Source organism: Pituophis catenifer, unplaced genomic scaffold (assembly GCF_029215685.1).
Source record: "Pituophis catenifer annectens isolate HBS135680 unplaced genomic scaffold, rPitCat1.0.hap2 SCAF_1, whole genome shotgun sequence".
In the NCBI taxonomy this organism is placed as follows: Eukaryota; Metazoa; Chordata; class Lepidosauria; order Squamata; family Colubridae; genus Pituophis; species Pituophis catenifer.
Window position 1 is genome coordinate 78,087,795 of NW_027256881.1, and position 15,740 is coordinate 78,103,534.

Consider the following 15,740-nt stretch of genomic DNA (forward strand, 5'->3'; position numbering starts at 1 on the left):
AGTATTCTGTGATCAGAGGGTAGTAAACTCATAATGAAAAATAAATGTGGAACTCCCACAGATGTAATACATCATACATACGTATCTAAGCTTTATTTTCTATGATACAAAAATTTGATGGCAAACTGAGTGAGAGTCAGCTTTAAAAAAAAGTCAGGCAATAATTTTGTTAACATCGTATTTCCTATACCTTTTTAGTTCACTTCTATTTAATTATTTATGCCGAGTGTCAGAAAACCCCTCGACACAAGATCCACACAGGCGGTTCCAGAGGAAGCTGACAATTTAATTATTTCATTAGAAATATTAGCTGCAGATCTGCCAAACTCTTTGTATGCATAGGAGGGACATTTCTAATTTATTTATTTAGCAAGTTTACATAGCTGCCCAGCTCAAACATAAGTAAATCCTTGTCCCCTCTTGCTGGTAATTTCCAAATAGTCTTTTTTTTTTAATGTCATTTTTGAAATAATTTTCTTAATTTCAGATAAATTTTGGAGTCTTGATTGAAGTTGACCTGATCTATCAAGACCATTTAAAGACAGCTTGTGTCGGCTTAAGATATTATTACACTATTGTGCTTGTCACCAAAAATTATTTCTGCACAGATATGAAGTTATGCTACTCTGCTTCTAATTCAATTCTCTTCCCAATTCCATGAATTGTATAACGAATTGTATGGAGGCTTAGCATAGCATGTGCATTTACCATGTGATCTAACCAACTCATGCAAGAATACCTGGCTAGTGAATAACAGTATGTTTGACCCACCTAAGAATTCAAGATTTGACCTAAGATTTTTTTATAAGCATTGTTACAGTGCTTTTAATTGCATAACTTAATTCAGTTCTTCTCCAAAGCAATTACTCAGTACAAAGCACTCTCTGTATTTTTAAAATGAGGTGAAATATTTCTCTAATTGCTCATACTTGTAGAATGCATTGACTTTTAAATCTGGACTCAGGAAGTTTGCAGTTTGCTTGCATAATGGGAAGAGGTAAATGCTAAATTTCAGTGTGAAATGGTTAGCAGAGGACAAACAGACACAGGCAGCAGATAGAAATATAAAACATTAGCAACTTATTTTGTTCTAAACTTTTTTTCCCTGAGCTTCATAAATGTCATTCACAGTATTTAAAAAAGTTTGTGTCTGAGCAAATAATTTACACTTCACATAGATACGAAAGCAAATGGGATATTGTTAACAGCTTCCTCATTTATGCGACCTACAGTTTTCCCACTCTTTTTCAATACAAATTAATAACCATCCCCACACTTGTCACTCCCAGCAAGCTTTGATTATTCTAAATTGGAAACTATCTGCCTGTCAGAATAAGAGTTGGAAGGGTCCTTGGAGGTCCTGCTCAAGCAGGAAACCCTATACCATTTGAGACAAATGGCTGTTCAATCTCTTCTTAAAAGCCTCCAGTGATGGAGCACCCACAACTTCTGGAGGCAAGTCATTCTACTGATTAATTGTTCTAACTGTTAGGAAATTTCTCCTTAGTTCTAGGTTGGTTGGCTCTTTGATTAGTTTCCATCCATTGCTTCTTATTCTGCCTTGAGGTGTTTTGTAGAAAGGTTGACCCTCTCTTTTTGTAGCAGCTCCTTAGGTATTAGAACTGCTTCAAGAACACCTCTTCAAGACTGCTATAAATCAGGAAAATAGCTAAGTCATCATCAGTATGGAAAGTCAGTGGTGAGAGTTAAATGAGATTGCAGGTATGGCCTGGCACCAACCTATAGCAGGTCTTTATGGGTCTTCACAGATATAATACCTAACACCTCTAACCTTGATTGATTATAAAGAATCTAAAATGAAAAATGATAAGGTGGGTTTGGCCTTGAGGGTTGTTGAAGCTCAATACATATGGAATTCCTAAGGTTAGGAAAGTTCTCTTTTACATATAGGTTCATCTTTGCCATTTCAATAAAAAGCAAGCATTTTCTAATACTGAAATTCATAAAGCTATTCTTCATAATCTTTCCTTCTTTTCCAGCAATGCAGACTTGCAGTAGCAGTGAGATAGACAGCATAGAAAATGAATGAATGAATGAATGAATGAGTAAATAAATAAATGTTTCCAGTATTAAGATAATGTGACTTTACTAGGCAGTCTCCCTAATATGCAGTGATAAATCTTTTAAAACACTCAGGAATACTATGCCATTGTCACCTTTTCCCCATTGATTTGCATAAGAACTTAGGCATCTGATTAGTGTTGCTTCTGCTTAAATATTCAATCAAGTTGGAATGGTTAGCCATCCAAAATTGCTACCTATTTTATAAACACATAAATAACACCTCCTCTCCCCAAAGGGCTTTTGGTTTACAAAAATAATAATTATGTCACAAGGAAACTCCTCTGCCTTTGTATAATTAACTAACTGAAAATAAACCTCCAGTTTTACTTAGACATCAACCACTTGTTGTTTGCCTGCAATATATTTATATGTTTCAAAGGAATCCCCTTTTCTTCCTAGAAATTCAAAGCAAAGCATGCAATTTATTTCTCATATGATTTTCCATAGCAGCTCGTGGGAATGGCAAGTGTCCAAAGATTATCCAGTAAAGTCTGTGGCTAACTGAAGAGATATGAGTTCAAATCATCAATATTGCATATTAAACATGAATAATAAAATTTAATGTGCCTATCTTGAATTCTTTAATAAACATTAATATATTTCTTGATTATTCAAAATACTTATATCCAATCATTCCAAAATATTTACACTGCTTGGAGCAGTTACAAAAATCAAAAGAAACAATTCAAAACTGAAAACAGAATTAGCAAATAAAATTACATAGAGCCAGTGCAGAAATCACCATCTACCTGAGGATAAAATCTACCTCAAAACAGTCAAAATCTTTGAAGACAAAATTTACCTCAAACAGTCCAACAATGATAGAAGCTAACAAGTAAATGGACAATTTTTTGGATCAAAGAAGTCTACTCTGCCAGCATGGCCATTAAGTCTTTTAATCTCATTCATACCTTCACTACATATTGGATATATATCCCTATCATATCCTAGGAAGTAAGTAGCTGCTACTTGTGGTGTCCCCTTAAGTTACATGTGGAGAACATTTGGTCTGGAGACTCATCTGGCCCACAAAGCTGGTCTACCTAGCCAAACCTATTCCCCAAACCCATAAGATATATCTACAAGCATGACTCAGTCTTTGGGACATGATATATTCTCTAAGAGCTGTTCTGGATAATGAGATGGGTGATATATAAATTTAATAAATAAACAAAAGGAGAAGTTGAGATTGCAAGATGTTACGCTCCAAACAGAAGAACATCTACTTTCATCTCAGCTGTGCTACACCATCAGCAGAAGATACGGTACAGCAGAAGACCACTGAGAGCAGAAGGTGCAGGCATCCCAGCAGAATGTCAGGAAGCATAGCTCTTTCACCCAAAGCATGGCTGCTCCATTCAGAAAATAAAGAGGTCAGCTTTGCTCCAGCTTGAGGGCAGCAGTCTGGTTATGAGTAAGGTTTCCTTCATGCAGGGGAAGGCAGGGAACTGTCATTCACTTCTGCCTTCTACAAGAAAAATGCAAGTGTCAGGGGTAGGACTTCCTCTTCCTAAATTCCAAACCCCTGACTATCTAACCTGATAGAGGAAATGAAGGACTGAATCCAGTCCTCAAATCATAGTCAGTTCCCTATTCTGGCTTAAGTACTTTGGACTTAAGCCATTTATGGCTTTCAAAGTAATCACCAACCTTTGTGCTCAGAAACTTTAGTTCTCATTGCCACTGTTCATAGTTAAATATCCCAAGAGAACTTCCCCACTAAACTCTTAGGCTGGTCCAACTTTTTTTAAAATAGGCTTCCGTAGGGAGCTCTATAGCAGGGATGTCAAACTCAAGGCCTGCGGGCCAACTCTGGCCCACAGGGTGCTTAGATCTGGTCCGCGGGGCCACCCTAGAAACAGCAAAGAACTGGTGCTTGGAAGGGCCACATGAAGCCCTTCCTGGCTCCGTTTTCAGCCGTGACTGCCTCCTGCCACCCTCTACCAGTGAAAACGTAGCTCGGGGGCACTGCGCGCAGGCCCTCTGAGCTCCATTTTTACTGGCAGAGGGTGGCAGGAGGCCGTAACAGCTGAAAACTGAGCTCAGGAGCCTGTTTTCGCTGGCAGATCACTCAGGCCACCACAGACACCCCCGACATGAGTGACGTCAAGCTGGCCATGCCCTCCCTGGCCACGCCCACCCCGGCCCCTAGGGTCAAACACAACCCTGATGAGGCCCTCAATGAAATTGAGTTTCACACCCCTTTTATAGGAAGTCCTGCAGTAATAGACTCTACCATGTTACTCAGGAATGTGTCTTCCTGGCCCATGTCATCTTGCTTATGAAGTTATTTAGACTTGTCTCAGGCTGACAAGATGGGATAGTGATGTTATCATTGTGCAGGACTTAATAAATTGTACATGTTCTAAACATAAATAAACAATTATGATCACATTTCCCCACAGAAAACATATGTATATTCTACATGAATAACACTGCATGACATCGATTGAAAAGGCTATAAGAAAATACTGGTTTACTCAAACATTACACCATGTTTACACCCACTTGCACATATACCTGCATCATATATTCCAATGTTCAGTACAAGAAGCAATGTGTATCTGGATACAAGGTGCTAGATCAGGGGTGTCAAACTGGCAGCCCAATGGCCAGATGCGTCACCCGCAGGCCACACCCATCCCAGGTCCATGAAGAGAAAAAACATTGCTAAACATCATGTGACGGCAATGTGACGCCACAAGTTTGACACCCGTGTGCTAGACTATATGCTCAGTCAAGTGCAGTTAGTTGAAATCTTCCCTTCTGCTTTCCGAAAAAAAGTTTTCCAGATTTTTCCTATTTGATGACCATTGGCCTTTCAAGCCGAGAATGGCAATCTCAAAATCTAAATTTTGACACTTAGATCTTATTAATTTCAATAATAGGTTAAAATAATTTGTTAATCTTTGCCCATTAAGTCCCTACCAAATCACATTGCAATTAATTCTAAGATTTAACAGTGTGTGAATAAATAGCATATACATGGAAGGCAATCTGATGGAAATTATATGCTATAAATGTTAAGGCTTATTTCACACAAGCCTGGGAGGTACCTTCCTTTCCTCCATCTTTGCTTCCCAGCTATACAGATAAAGTCTCTATGGCTGAAATGATGAAGTGCAATAATGATTTCAACTACCGTATTTTTCTAACAATATATACAATTTCTTTTAGCAAATTACATAAGCAAGTAAGCTTATGCATCTAGTGACTTGTAAATTACATAAAAAAGTCACCAGATGTGTTGAGCGCACTTTAAAAGCCATGGAGATGCACATGCTTCATTGGTCATTAGACGTTTCTCTCCCTGACACAGTTCGGAAGGAAATGGACATCACGCCAATATCAGAAAATTCAGAAGAAATGCCTATAGTGGTACAACCATGTTCCATGAGCACCACCCCATCACCTTCTACTTTAATACAGATGGCAAGTGCACAAATGGAAGGCCGAAGCAAAGTTGGCAAAATACAATACATGTGAACATGAAAATGTCCAGTTGGATCAGGATGCTGCATTTGGTCATGCTAGATGAGGGCCAGACCCTCCGCCTGAGGAAAAATGTTAGGATGGTGATGAAAGAAGCAAATAAAGTTTCAGTTTGAGATTCATAATGTGGACATTTACTCACATGTATGCATGCACATACAAACATCACCTTCTTGCTATTTTGAGTCACATACATACATACATACATACATACATACATACACACACACACACATTCATAGAGGTTTCGGGATTCCTGTAGTGGAAAAATAGAATCCACATATGGAGTCTCTAGAAGAAGACAGGAATCTTTATTTCTTTTTTTTTAAACTTAAAGGAAAAAATATTTTTATAATTTTTATTTTAATTATGAATCAGGGTGCATTTTCAAGAGCTCTTTCTTATTCAAACCTACAATTATATGTAGACAATATTTCTTCACTACACTGAACTATGAATTGCTCCAAGTTAGCTTTGGCACCATTTTCTCTTCAATAATACTGTACTTAAGTGCAAATGCAAACCAAATTAGGGAATATAGTATCACTGGCCCAAACACTGCTTTGAAAAATTAATCCATTAGGATCAATTATCTCTAGCCAGCAAAGACAGAAACAGAGGCTGGGACTCCATCTGCACAAACTACTTAGCCTTCAGCTCATCATTGCAATATTTCATGTTAGATGCATGCTTTCTGCTACCTAAACTGTGAAAATACAACTTTATGTAAACCAAATTGAAGGAATTTATATCCCAGCTACAAATTTATGAGGCAAATACTTAAAGCATATATCAAAAGTTAAAAGAATTGTTTCATAGATTGAAAAAAAATAAAGATATAAAAATCTAAACACTGTTCTAAAAAAAATCATAAAATGGGAAGTATCCACAATAAAAAGGCCATTAAATGGACTGAGTGGAAAACATATTCTTTTACACTTGCTCAGATTTTTCATTGCTAATGTGTTAGTAATTATAGCACATACCAAAGAATCCAATGTTATTATTGTTCCTGTATGGAATAGTATTTTTTTCCTTTGCTTTCACTATAGTCTTTAAAATCATATAGTGTTCATAGTTATCTATGACCAATATACTGATGCATCCTTTACAGCTGTCAAGATGTTCTACTATTACATCTCAGCTATCATTCTGACCAGGCTTAGAGCTATTTTCTATATAATGGCAACAGTGATGGCATATTTGTTACTGTGAACATATCCCCCTCCACATATAAAGTACACATGTGTGGGGGGTGCAATGTGGGTGGGTGGGTTTGCACCTAACCGAAGTAGAAATATGTGCTGAATGTTTTTTCTGCCAGGTCTCCATGAGTTGAATTTCACCTCATCCCATCTCCAACATGAGTGAGACAGTTTTAAGGTACCCAAAGCCATCCCAGTGCTAAAGTGTCCTACCCCATTAAGCTAGCAACTTCTAATGGCAGCCAAAAGTTGTGTAAAATCTGTCATGCATTACCACCTTCTACATCAAGGGGGTCAAGCTCACATTGTCACTTAGTGACTATTTGACAAACACCCTGAAAAAAGTGACTTATGACTGGTTTTCACACTTACAGCCATTGCAACTTTAATTGCAGCATCCCCATGGTCACATGCTCAAAATTCAGACACTTGACAAAGTCATAAAATGGGACAAAACTCACTTAATAACTGTCTTGTTTAGTAATGGAAATTTTGGGCTGAATTGTGGTCATAAATCAAAGAATATCTGTAAATCAGGATAGTACATTTGACACTGGCTCAGAAAAGGTGAAATAATGGCGGAGTAGGCATTGGCAAAAGGGATTGCAAAGTTCATTCCAGTATAGTGTTTTGCTGACTCAAAAGTGGGTCAATTACAATTTAATTGTGACCCATTGTAACCTCCCATGTACTTGCGTTACTCTTTTCTGCATTTTTCCTATTCTAGTATCCTGCACACTGACTTTTTATTGGTAACAGGAGCCACTTATTTGAAAGCAGCCTCCATTTGAGGTTAAAATTTCAGTTATGAGAGTTTAAACTGAACTGAGTAAATTTAATTTTAAATATCTTGTGGCTTGACATCTGCATTCATTATTCGTAATAACACCGGCACAATGGAGTTACTATGCCTGCCAAGGTGCTATGCATGGAAGAATGAGTCTTAAAGATTTCATGGGGCACTGGAAACCTTGTGTAGAAAAGTTGAAAGGCATGGAATGTACAATGAAAAGAACACTGTAGTGAATGTCTAGAAAGGTAAGTAACAGGAGTTTTGTGGCTGCTTGAAAACGATCAGATTGTGCTTTTGTGGGCAGGAATGGGCAAAATGGACAGAATATAGATAAAGATCTAGCATAGATCTTTAAGTGATTTATAATATATCAGCAGCGATTTGTGATTCCCAATGAGAATCACCAAGCCACTAAAAGAATTTTATAAATTAAGTAGCTAAAATATTTGGAGGAAACTAATAATGTAAAAGATCTGATGAGCTTGGATTTGAAACTGATCATGAAAATATGGGCTATGTATACATATAACCTTCCTGAGTCATTGAGAGTCATGTGGCATCCAAGCTTAAATTATTATGGTTGGTCTCACAGTCATCCAGATGTCATCCAGACTGGATTTGGCATTTTTGTCCCTCTATAAAGCCTTTCCCATGAATTTGGGATAGGAAGATGTTGTTTGGTGGTGTTAAAGGTATCATCACAAGATGTAAGTTGTTCCAAGTAAAGCTGCCTTTTGCAATTGACCAATGGTGATTTTTGTCAATGCCAGTGGTGTTCAAGGGATTGGATCCATGAGGCCTATTACTATTTGTACTATCTTTACTTTCTTTTGCCAAAGTTGTTCTACTTCAATTTGCAGGTCTTTATATTTTGTGATTTTCTCCAGTTCTTTCTCTTATTTTCTGCTGTCTCCATATTCCAGTTATTAATGTGGTCCTGCAATGTTCACAAACAGAGTGGACTTAGTCACAATCCTGGCCTCCTTCTAGAACACATTATCACAATCAAAATGATGGCATCCACAGAGAGCAGCGAGTAGCAACATTTATCAATATAAGGAGCAATAATTTCCTCCATTCTTTGTCACTTTGCACATCCAAACAGACTAGGTGCGTTCGCCCAATGTCAGAGTTCTATTAAGAAAAAACAAAGTAGATTCACCAGGCTATTCACTGCTAAACTGGAATCTATGAAACCTTATGCCACAATAAATGTTATTAGATTTAAATGAGTTACATATTGTCTCTGAACCATAAATATTGATTCATGGAAATACTTAAATCCTTACTTGGACATGGATTATTTTATCAGAAAATCCAGGCACTCCATCTTCTTTTGATCTCTAGTCCTAATTGAACATTACAAGCTGATTCTGAATTTCAGTTCCTCTCATTCCATTTATGAAACAAACCAGCAAAGCCATCACAACCAGGATTTCCCTGTCCCTTTCAGCCAACTATCAGTGAAGTGGAATGGGGAAGCTGGAAGGTTTCCCCACCCCCTCAGGAAATTTATCTTACATATGTCTATATATGAAAAATAATGGTTAAATCATTATGAAATTATCTCTGTATTTTGTTCAGTTCCCAGAATAAGTAATCCTTGATTTCCCCATATGTGAAAAGCTGAAAAAAAGAGGTCATGAATGTAAACACTAACCTTTAGTAACATATATACCAAAGACATGAAACTGCATTCATGATTGGACATGCCAAAGAATCCTCATAATGCCTAGATCAGGGTTTTTCAATCTTGATAACTTCCACATTGTTGGCTGGGGAATTCTGGGATTTGAAGTCCACTCATCTTAAAATTGTCAAGGTTGAAATACACTAGCCTAGGTCAATGCAAATTGTACAAGCTCACACCAAAAGCACTATAAAGCCAAGCTCTGTGTATGCCAGAATTCCATCCCCAAATAAGGAGAGAAATTTTGATTTGTAACTATTTTTAGCATCTGTATGTTGTCCTACAAAACTGTTTTCTGAACAACCCATATTTAAAAAAAAAAACATGGGGGGGGGTGTATCAGCCCCAATCTCTCTCTCTTTCTTTCTGATCCCTTAAATCTAATCTTTCCTCCATCTGCTGTTTTCAGGATTTCTTTTTGGCATGGCTGAAAGAGGTCTTACCATTTGTTTTTCCAAATTTTTCAACACTTATTGGCTTCCTGAAAGTACTGTATTTTATGCCCTGTCCCAAAAATATCCTTTCTTACAGCCTGAGACCATGGATACAATTAAAAGCTACAAAAGCATGAACTGTAGGGATAGGCAAAATTCTCAAGTGGATCAATAAATCTTCTTCTTAGATATTTTTAAAAGAATTAAATGAGAAGTCAGCTTGCTATTCAATAAGGCCCAAGCATCTAGCATTGATTACATGTCTCTGGCCCACCATACAAGCATTTTAAAATAAAAATGGTGAGTCACTGCAGCTCAGTGCTTTGTTTGCCAGGATGAACACATGCCTGCCCTACTCCCCCAAATAAAAAGGCAAAATGAGGCAGTAGTAAACATCCTATAACATTAGAAAACATAAGAGGAGAATTGCAGCATTCTGCATAAAATGGATATTTCATGATTGGCGTATCACAACTGTTGTTCCAATGTATAAGCATGTCCATGAGAGCCATTTGGTGAAGACACCGATGTAACAAATGAACTCATTGGCCAATGAGTTGTCTACTTCTGTCCTGCAATATAAACATGTGCAGTTCAGATATGTGCCACGATATATGTAGACATCTGTGCTGCCTATAACACTGTTGGAAGAAATATCCTTCTGGGTTCAGCTCCAAGTGGGGAAAAAGACACTGGAAACATGGAAACTGCTTGGAAAGATGGTTTACTGGTGGACAGGATCACATGGTTTGAGTTCCTGTACAGAAAAGGGGCAAGATACAGTGAGTCCCTGGGTTTTATGCTCTCTCTGGCTTTGAACTACCTGGGCCCCCAAAAGAGTATCCTGATTGGTTGTCAGACTCCCAGGGGGTGGGGGACTTAGCTAGTCTTGCTGGCTGATATAATCTTCCCAGGTGCCATATGGTGAGTTTCTGTCCTAGATGGGTTCTATTGTGTTGCAGATGATGGTCCTTTGACTCTGGCCCATTAACAAAGGGGGGGGAGGCAGGAAGGTGGGACCTGCTTTGTCTTTAAAACATGCTTCTCCATTTCTCATACAGGGAAACATAATATTCTGCCTTTTTAATATTTCCTAAAATATTTCATTCTTCTAGGAAAGGGGTGGGTGCTAACTTCCTACAACACAACATACTTTAAGTTAGAACTGGAATTATAAATTTGCTTCAAAGAGTTTGCTGCTCATTCCCTTCTGAGGAACTTTGATTTATGTAGCAAAACAACAATTGGGGGTTATACATATATAGTATCAAAGAACTTTTCAATTATTTGTCCCTTTCTTCTGTTAGGACACTAGATAAAGCAAAGAAAAAGAGAGTATACATTAATGAATAATCTGTGTCAAAGTATCCAACCAGCCCAAGTAGTAAAGCATTTTCAGAAGATCAGTAACATTGTGTTAGGCCATGGGTTGCTTACTCTGTCATTGTTTCTTCTCCACTAATTATTTATACATCAAACATAAATAAGATGTCCACTTCAACACACCAATATTATGACACCATCTGCTTTTAAAAGATTCTTCCAAAATTCTGGTAAGCTCTCTCTCTCTCTCTCTCTCCTTCCTGATTTTATCTGGAGTGAAGAGACTACATTGTCCCCAGAATTAAAGCGCCACAAAGCTATTGTATTCTGTTACTGTTTGGGGTAGGAATAGAACCAAGGAATAGAACTGTTTTGGGACAAATAGAGCCCTGAGTGAGCTTTCCCATAGCTGACAGCAATAGCAAGATTAAACTGCTGATGTCAAAAAGTTAAGCAATACTAGACAAGGTGAATATTTCTAGACCAGGAAGAAATCTTACAGCTGTAATTAGATAAGGAATAAAGGTACCAGCAAATTAGTTTCATAGTGTTTAAACACACACACACACACACACAAACATTGGACCATCAAAGACAAAGATTTTATCTTGGTCCCCGAGTCAAAGTAATATGAGTATCTTCAATGAATTCAAGATAGGGTTCAGTATAGGGTTCAGGTTATTGTTTTAATAAAATTGCTGCCCATGTCTATATCATTATATTGTATATTGTGATGCTGTGCAAATGCCCATGGCTACACTACACATTCATAAGGGCTAGGTAGAAAGAGAAATGATACTTTTTCTTCCACCTTTTGCTTCCCTGGGGTTGTGGCTTGGACTTCCTTTTTTACTGCCACCTACTTCTCTTAGGTGATCCATTTTCTGCTTCAGGAAGTTTGGAGACTTCTATAGCCTTCACTTGTTTGGTCTTGTTTCATTAAATTCTTTCCTCAATGAACAGGATCAATGGACTAACATGTACACCCTCACTGGGGTGGCAATGATAATAATGGTTTGAGTCAGGAGTGTCCAACCTTGGCTACTTTTAAGACCTGCGGACTTGAACTCTCAGAAATGCTGGCTGGGGAATTCTGGGAGTTGAAATCCACAAGTCCTAAAGTGACCAAGGCTGGACACCCCTGGTTTAGGTTTATCTATCTAATCTTAATGGATTTCTTTCCAAGACTATTATTACTTCAAGCCGGTTTGTGTCCTGGTTTCCCTAAGAACCTTTCCACTACTTCACCATCACTGCTGCACCTTCCTTCAACAAGGTACAAGCAGCGAAGTAACTTTTCAGGCTGCGTCGGGACAGAAGCGCCCGGCAATTGTGCGTGAGGGTGGACGGCCGAAACGGACCAGACGCGCCTTCTTTCTTTCTTTCCTTAACAAGAATCTGAAAATAATTGTCCGAGCGCTTTGCAAATCACAGGACTCTGCCAGGCTTAACACACCCGCTGCAGGCATGTTAAATCTTTCTCCTCCGGTCCTCCTTTCTTCGGGTTGACAACCAGCTGGGAGGTCGCTGCAAGCTTTCGCGCGTTGCAGGCTGCAGCACGTTGGGCTTGAGGGGCTTCGGCAGCAAAGCGAGAGACCGGCTGCGCTCGCCCTCTCGACGCCGTCAGCCATATTGACGCGGCCAGCCGGGGAGGGCCCGGGAAAGGCACGCCCAGAGAAAGAGGCAAAGCCGCTGGAGCAACCGCGCCGCAGCAAAAGGCGCTCCACCCGCTTGAAGAGAGAGGACGCGCCGACGAGGTAAGGCCGCCGAGAGAACCTTCTCTGCGCAGGTTGCCTTGCGTTGGCGGGAAAGGAAAGCTAGTGCCCCCCCCGCCCCCCGAAGGATCCGAAACAGTTTCGGGAAGCTCTCGCCTCCGAGGCGGGAAAGGAGGAAGAAGCGCCGGGGGTGGGTGGGTGGTGGGGGACTGACTAACAAGGTTTTGGCCACAGGTGCCGCGGCGGGGGATTCCCACGCTGCGCTTCTCTCTCACAGGGAATTTGGGTTTTTTGTTTTTTTTTTCCGGAGCAGGATTTGCGCCTTCTCTTTTCCCCTCTCAGCCTCCTTCGGAGTTTGGGACAAACTTCGCGCTCGGCTTCCCGGAGGTTTGCGGAAAGTAGAAGTCTCTCGCGCCCTCCCTCCGCGTCCCACGGAGTTCAAGGAAACTTCTACTCCAGGAAGCGTGCGAAAGATCGCCGCTTCCTGGAATCTGGTTTTTTTCCACTACGGTTTTTTTTTTCCCCCTTTCCCTCGCGCGAAAAGCCCCTCTTGATTTAGGAAGACCCAGCCACCCTTCGGCGTGGGTGGCGTTGCGCTCCTCTTCGGGTCCGCTTTTCAAGAGCGCGTTTACGGACGTTGAACAGGCGAGCCTTTCGTCTGGTTACTCGAAACGGAAGGACTGAGCTACTGAAAAGAATCGAGCTCCCCTTTTCGCGCGCGCAAGGAAGGAGGGCGAAAAATAGAAATGCTGAACTTCCCTGTACGTGAACGTGAACGTGAAGGTGGCGCTACCAGTACAAAAGGAGGCCATTTGTGTCCTTGGGGGAGGGGGGGCGGGCGGGGGGCGTTAAACGAAGGGGTCTCCCCCACCCCCAAACATTGAGTCGCTGAAAAAGACTGCGGGTTACATCGGACCTACATTATCAGAAAATGTCTCCTTCCCCTGTTTACAGTAGTTTTGAAGGGCACCAGGGAACAATTACCGATGTCCCCCCCAGGATTAAGATCGAGCCCTCCGTGTGTTTTAGTCCTATGTGGACTGGGCGCCTGCAGCTTCCTTATTGCGGAATAGTCCTAATCAGATTGCAGCCATTGTCTTCTAAAGGGAGCCGACTTTGAGAAATACGAGCGATCAACTGGTGGCCTGAGAGGCTTAGCACAAGTTTTCCTTCCGAGGGGTTTCGTTGATTCTCTTGTTGCTGGGATACTGGCTTTTGATACCATCCCCGAGACAGTCTCTCTTTCTTTCTTTCTTTCTCTCCCTCTCCCTCCCTCCCTCTCTCTCTCTCTCAAAAATCTTGAAGCTGCTCTTATGGGTGTGGCTGGCAAAATGACCTTCTCTACTTACAATTGGACTCTTTTTTCCCCCCCCTCTACTGGGTGAGGCTGCTGGTTCTGTTTCTTTGTAAAGTGGTAGTGTTACTAAGTAATTATTGGTCATGAGTGAATCATTTTTGCTTACTTAACCTGCCTAAAGCTCCTTAACTATGTCATGTGTCTGAGTTGGTCTTCCTTGTAACCCATTCTACCAGATCTCCTGGAAGCAAAGAGGATATCCATAAACTGCTGTATGAATATTTGGTCTTGGATCGACAGGAAAACCTCAGGAACCAAAAATGCCGAAACCGGTAAATAAAAACAAAGAGCTTTACTCTTGTTTTATGATATTTGTTCCATTAAAGTTCCCTTTAGTATGAGTTATAGAAATTATCGTTTAATTTCTTACATGCACTTACATGTAAGATGTTCTTTGGGGGCCTTCTGAGTCTAAAAATGCAAAGAAATTTATAATCTTTGATTAAAATTTAATCAAATTACACTATTAATTGTGGGTTTTTATCTTCTGATTCGGAATCTATTCCATTTTAATTGGAGTAAACCTCCTTAACGTTATAAAACAACCCTGAATTGACAGGTATAAAATTGTCATTCATAGAAAAAAAACTGCAGTTTTTTTCCTGGCAAGAAATCTAGGAAGAGAGAGAAAGATTTGGATGTCATATTGTACATATGAGACTAAATAGATTTATATAAAAAGTGGTTGCATTTGTATAGTTTATATATAAATGCAACCACTTTTTATATAAATCTGACACATTTTGTGCTTGTATATTGTCTGGCTAGATTTTGATGGTCCTAAGTAAAACTAACCACACTAATGTTGTATGAGATCTAAATTTCTCTTGTGTTGTTATTAATGTGGAAAGAATTGATTGAGGCTCTAACAAGTGACATGGAGGTAAAAAAAGGTACAGTTTCGGGTTCTTAAGGATTTTGACAATAATAAATAGCAGTTCCTACACAGGCTGGCTGCAGTGCTTTGATACAGTAAAAGGGAGTGGCAGGCTTTTGGCTTTCTTATTGATCTTTTCCCTCAACTTCCAATTCCTTAAGTATCACTGTTAGCACCATTTTGCAGACTGCACTTGAAGAATATGTTCCTTATTTCTCCACTTAATTTTCTTCATGCTATTACTTGACCAATGTGCATTTTTAATATTTTAGTTTATTAGAACATGAATATTACCACCTATGGTTGTCCATGTATGGGCTGCTTATTGCAATTATAATAAAATATATTGTTGTCCTAGACTTGCATTGGCTTCCTGTTGTCTGTTGAAATGTAAAGATAAATAAGGACACCATACCATATAATTATCCTGAATTCTGCATAGCTTTTATGCATGCTCAAGTCTTGCTGGTAGATTGTGTTCCTTTAATTCATCATACGAATGTAAATTTCTTAACAAAATTAAAGTTGGATCCTTTAAAAAAAAAAGTTGATGTGAAGGAAGTCCACTGTTTCCAGATAAGAAATTGAGAAATTCTGTAAGACATTTCATGTGTTTTATCAGTTTCCTCTGTGATTCTTCTCTCTATATTGGAATGCTTATTCCTTTGTCTTTGGTGGGGTTGATGATGTTATATTGTTTATTCTTTGGACCCAAGATTGCAGATATTGATTATGCAAGAATGGATTCCTCTGAAAATATCTGGACCCT

General features: G+C 39.4%; 1 protein-coding gene across 1 annotated transcript in view; it reads left to right on the forward strand.

Moving 5' to 3' along the window:
• The first annotated feature begins 12,733 nt into the window (after nt 1–12,733).
• Nucleotides 12,734–15,740, forward strand: part of EZR (ezrin) — a 40,704-nt gene continuing 37,697 nt past the window's right edge. The window contains exons 1-2 of the mRNA XM_070932630.1: nt 12,734–12,779; nt 14,271–14,366. Of these exons, the coding sequence (XP_070788731.1) occupies nt 14,355–14,366 (12 nt within the window). The 5' untranslated portion in view covers nt 12,734–12,779; nt 14,271–14,354. The remainder of the gene's footprint in view (nt 12,780–14,270; nt 14,367–15,740) is intronic.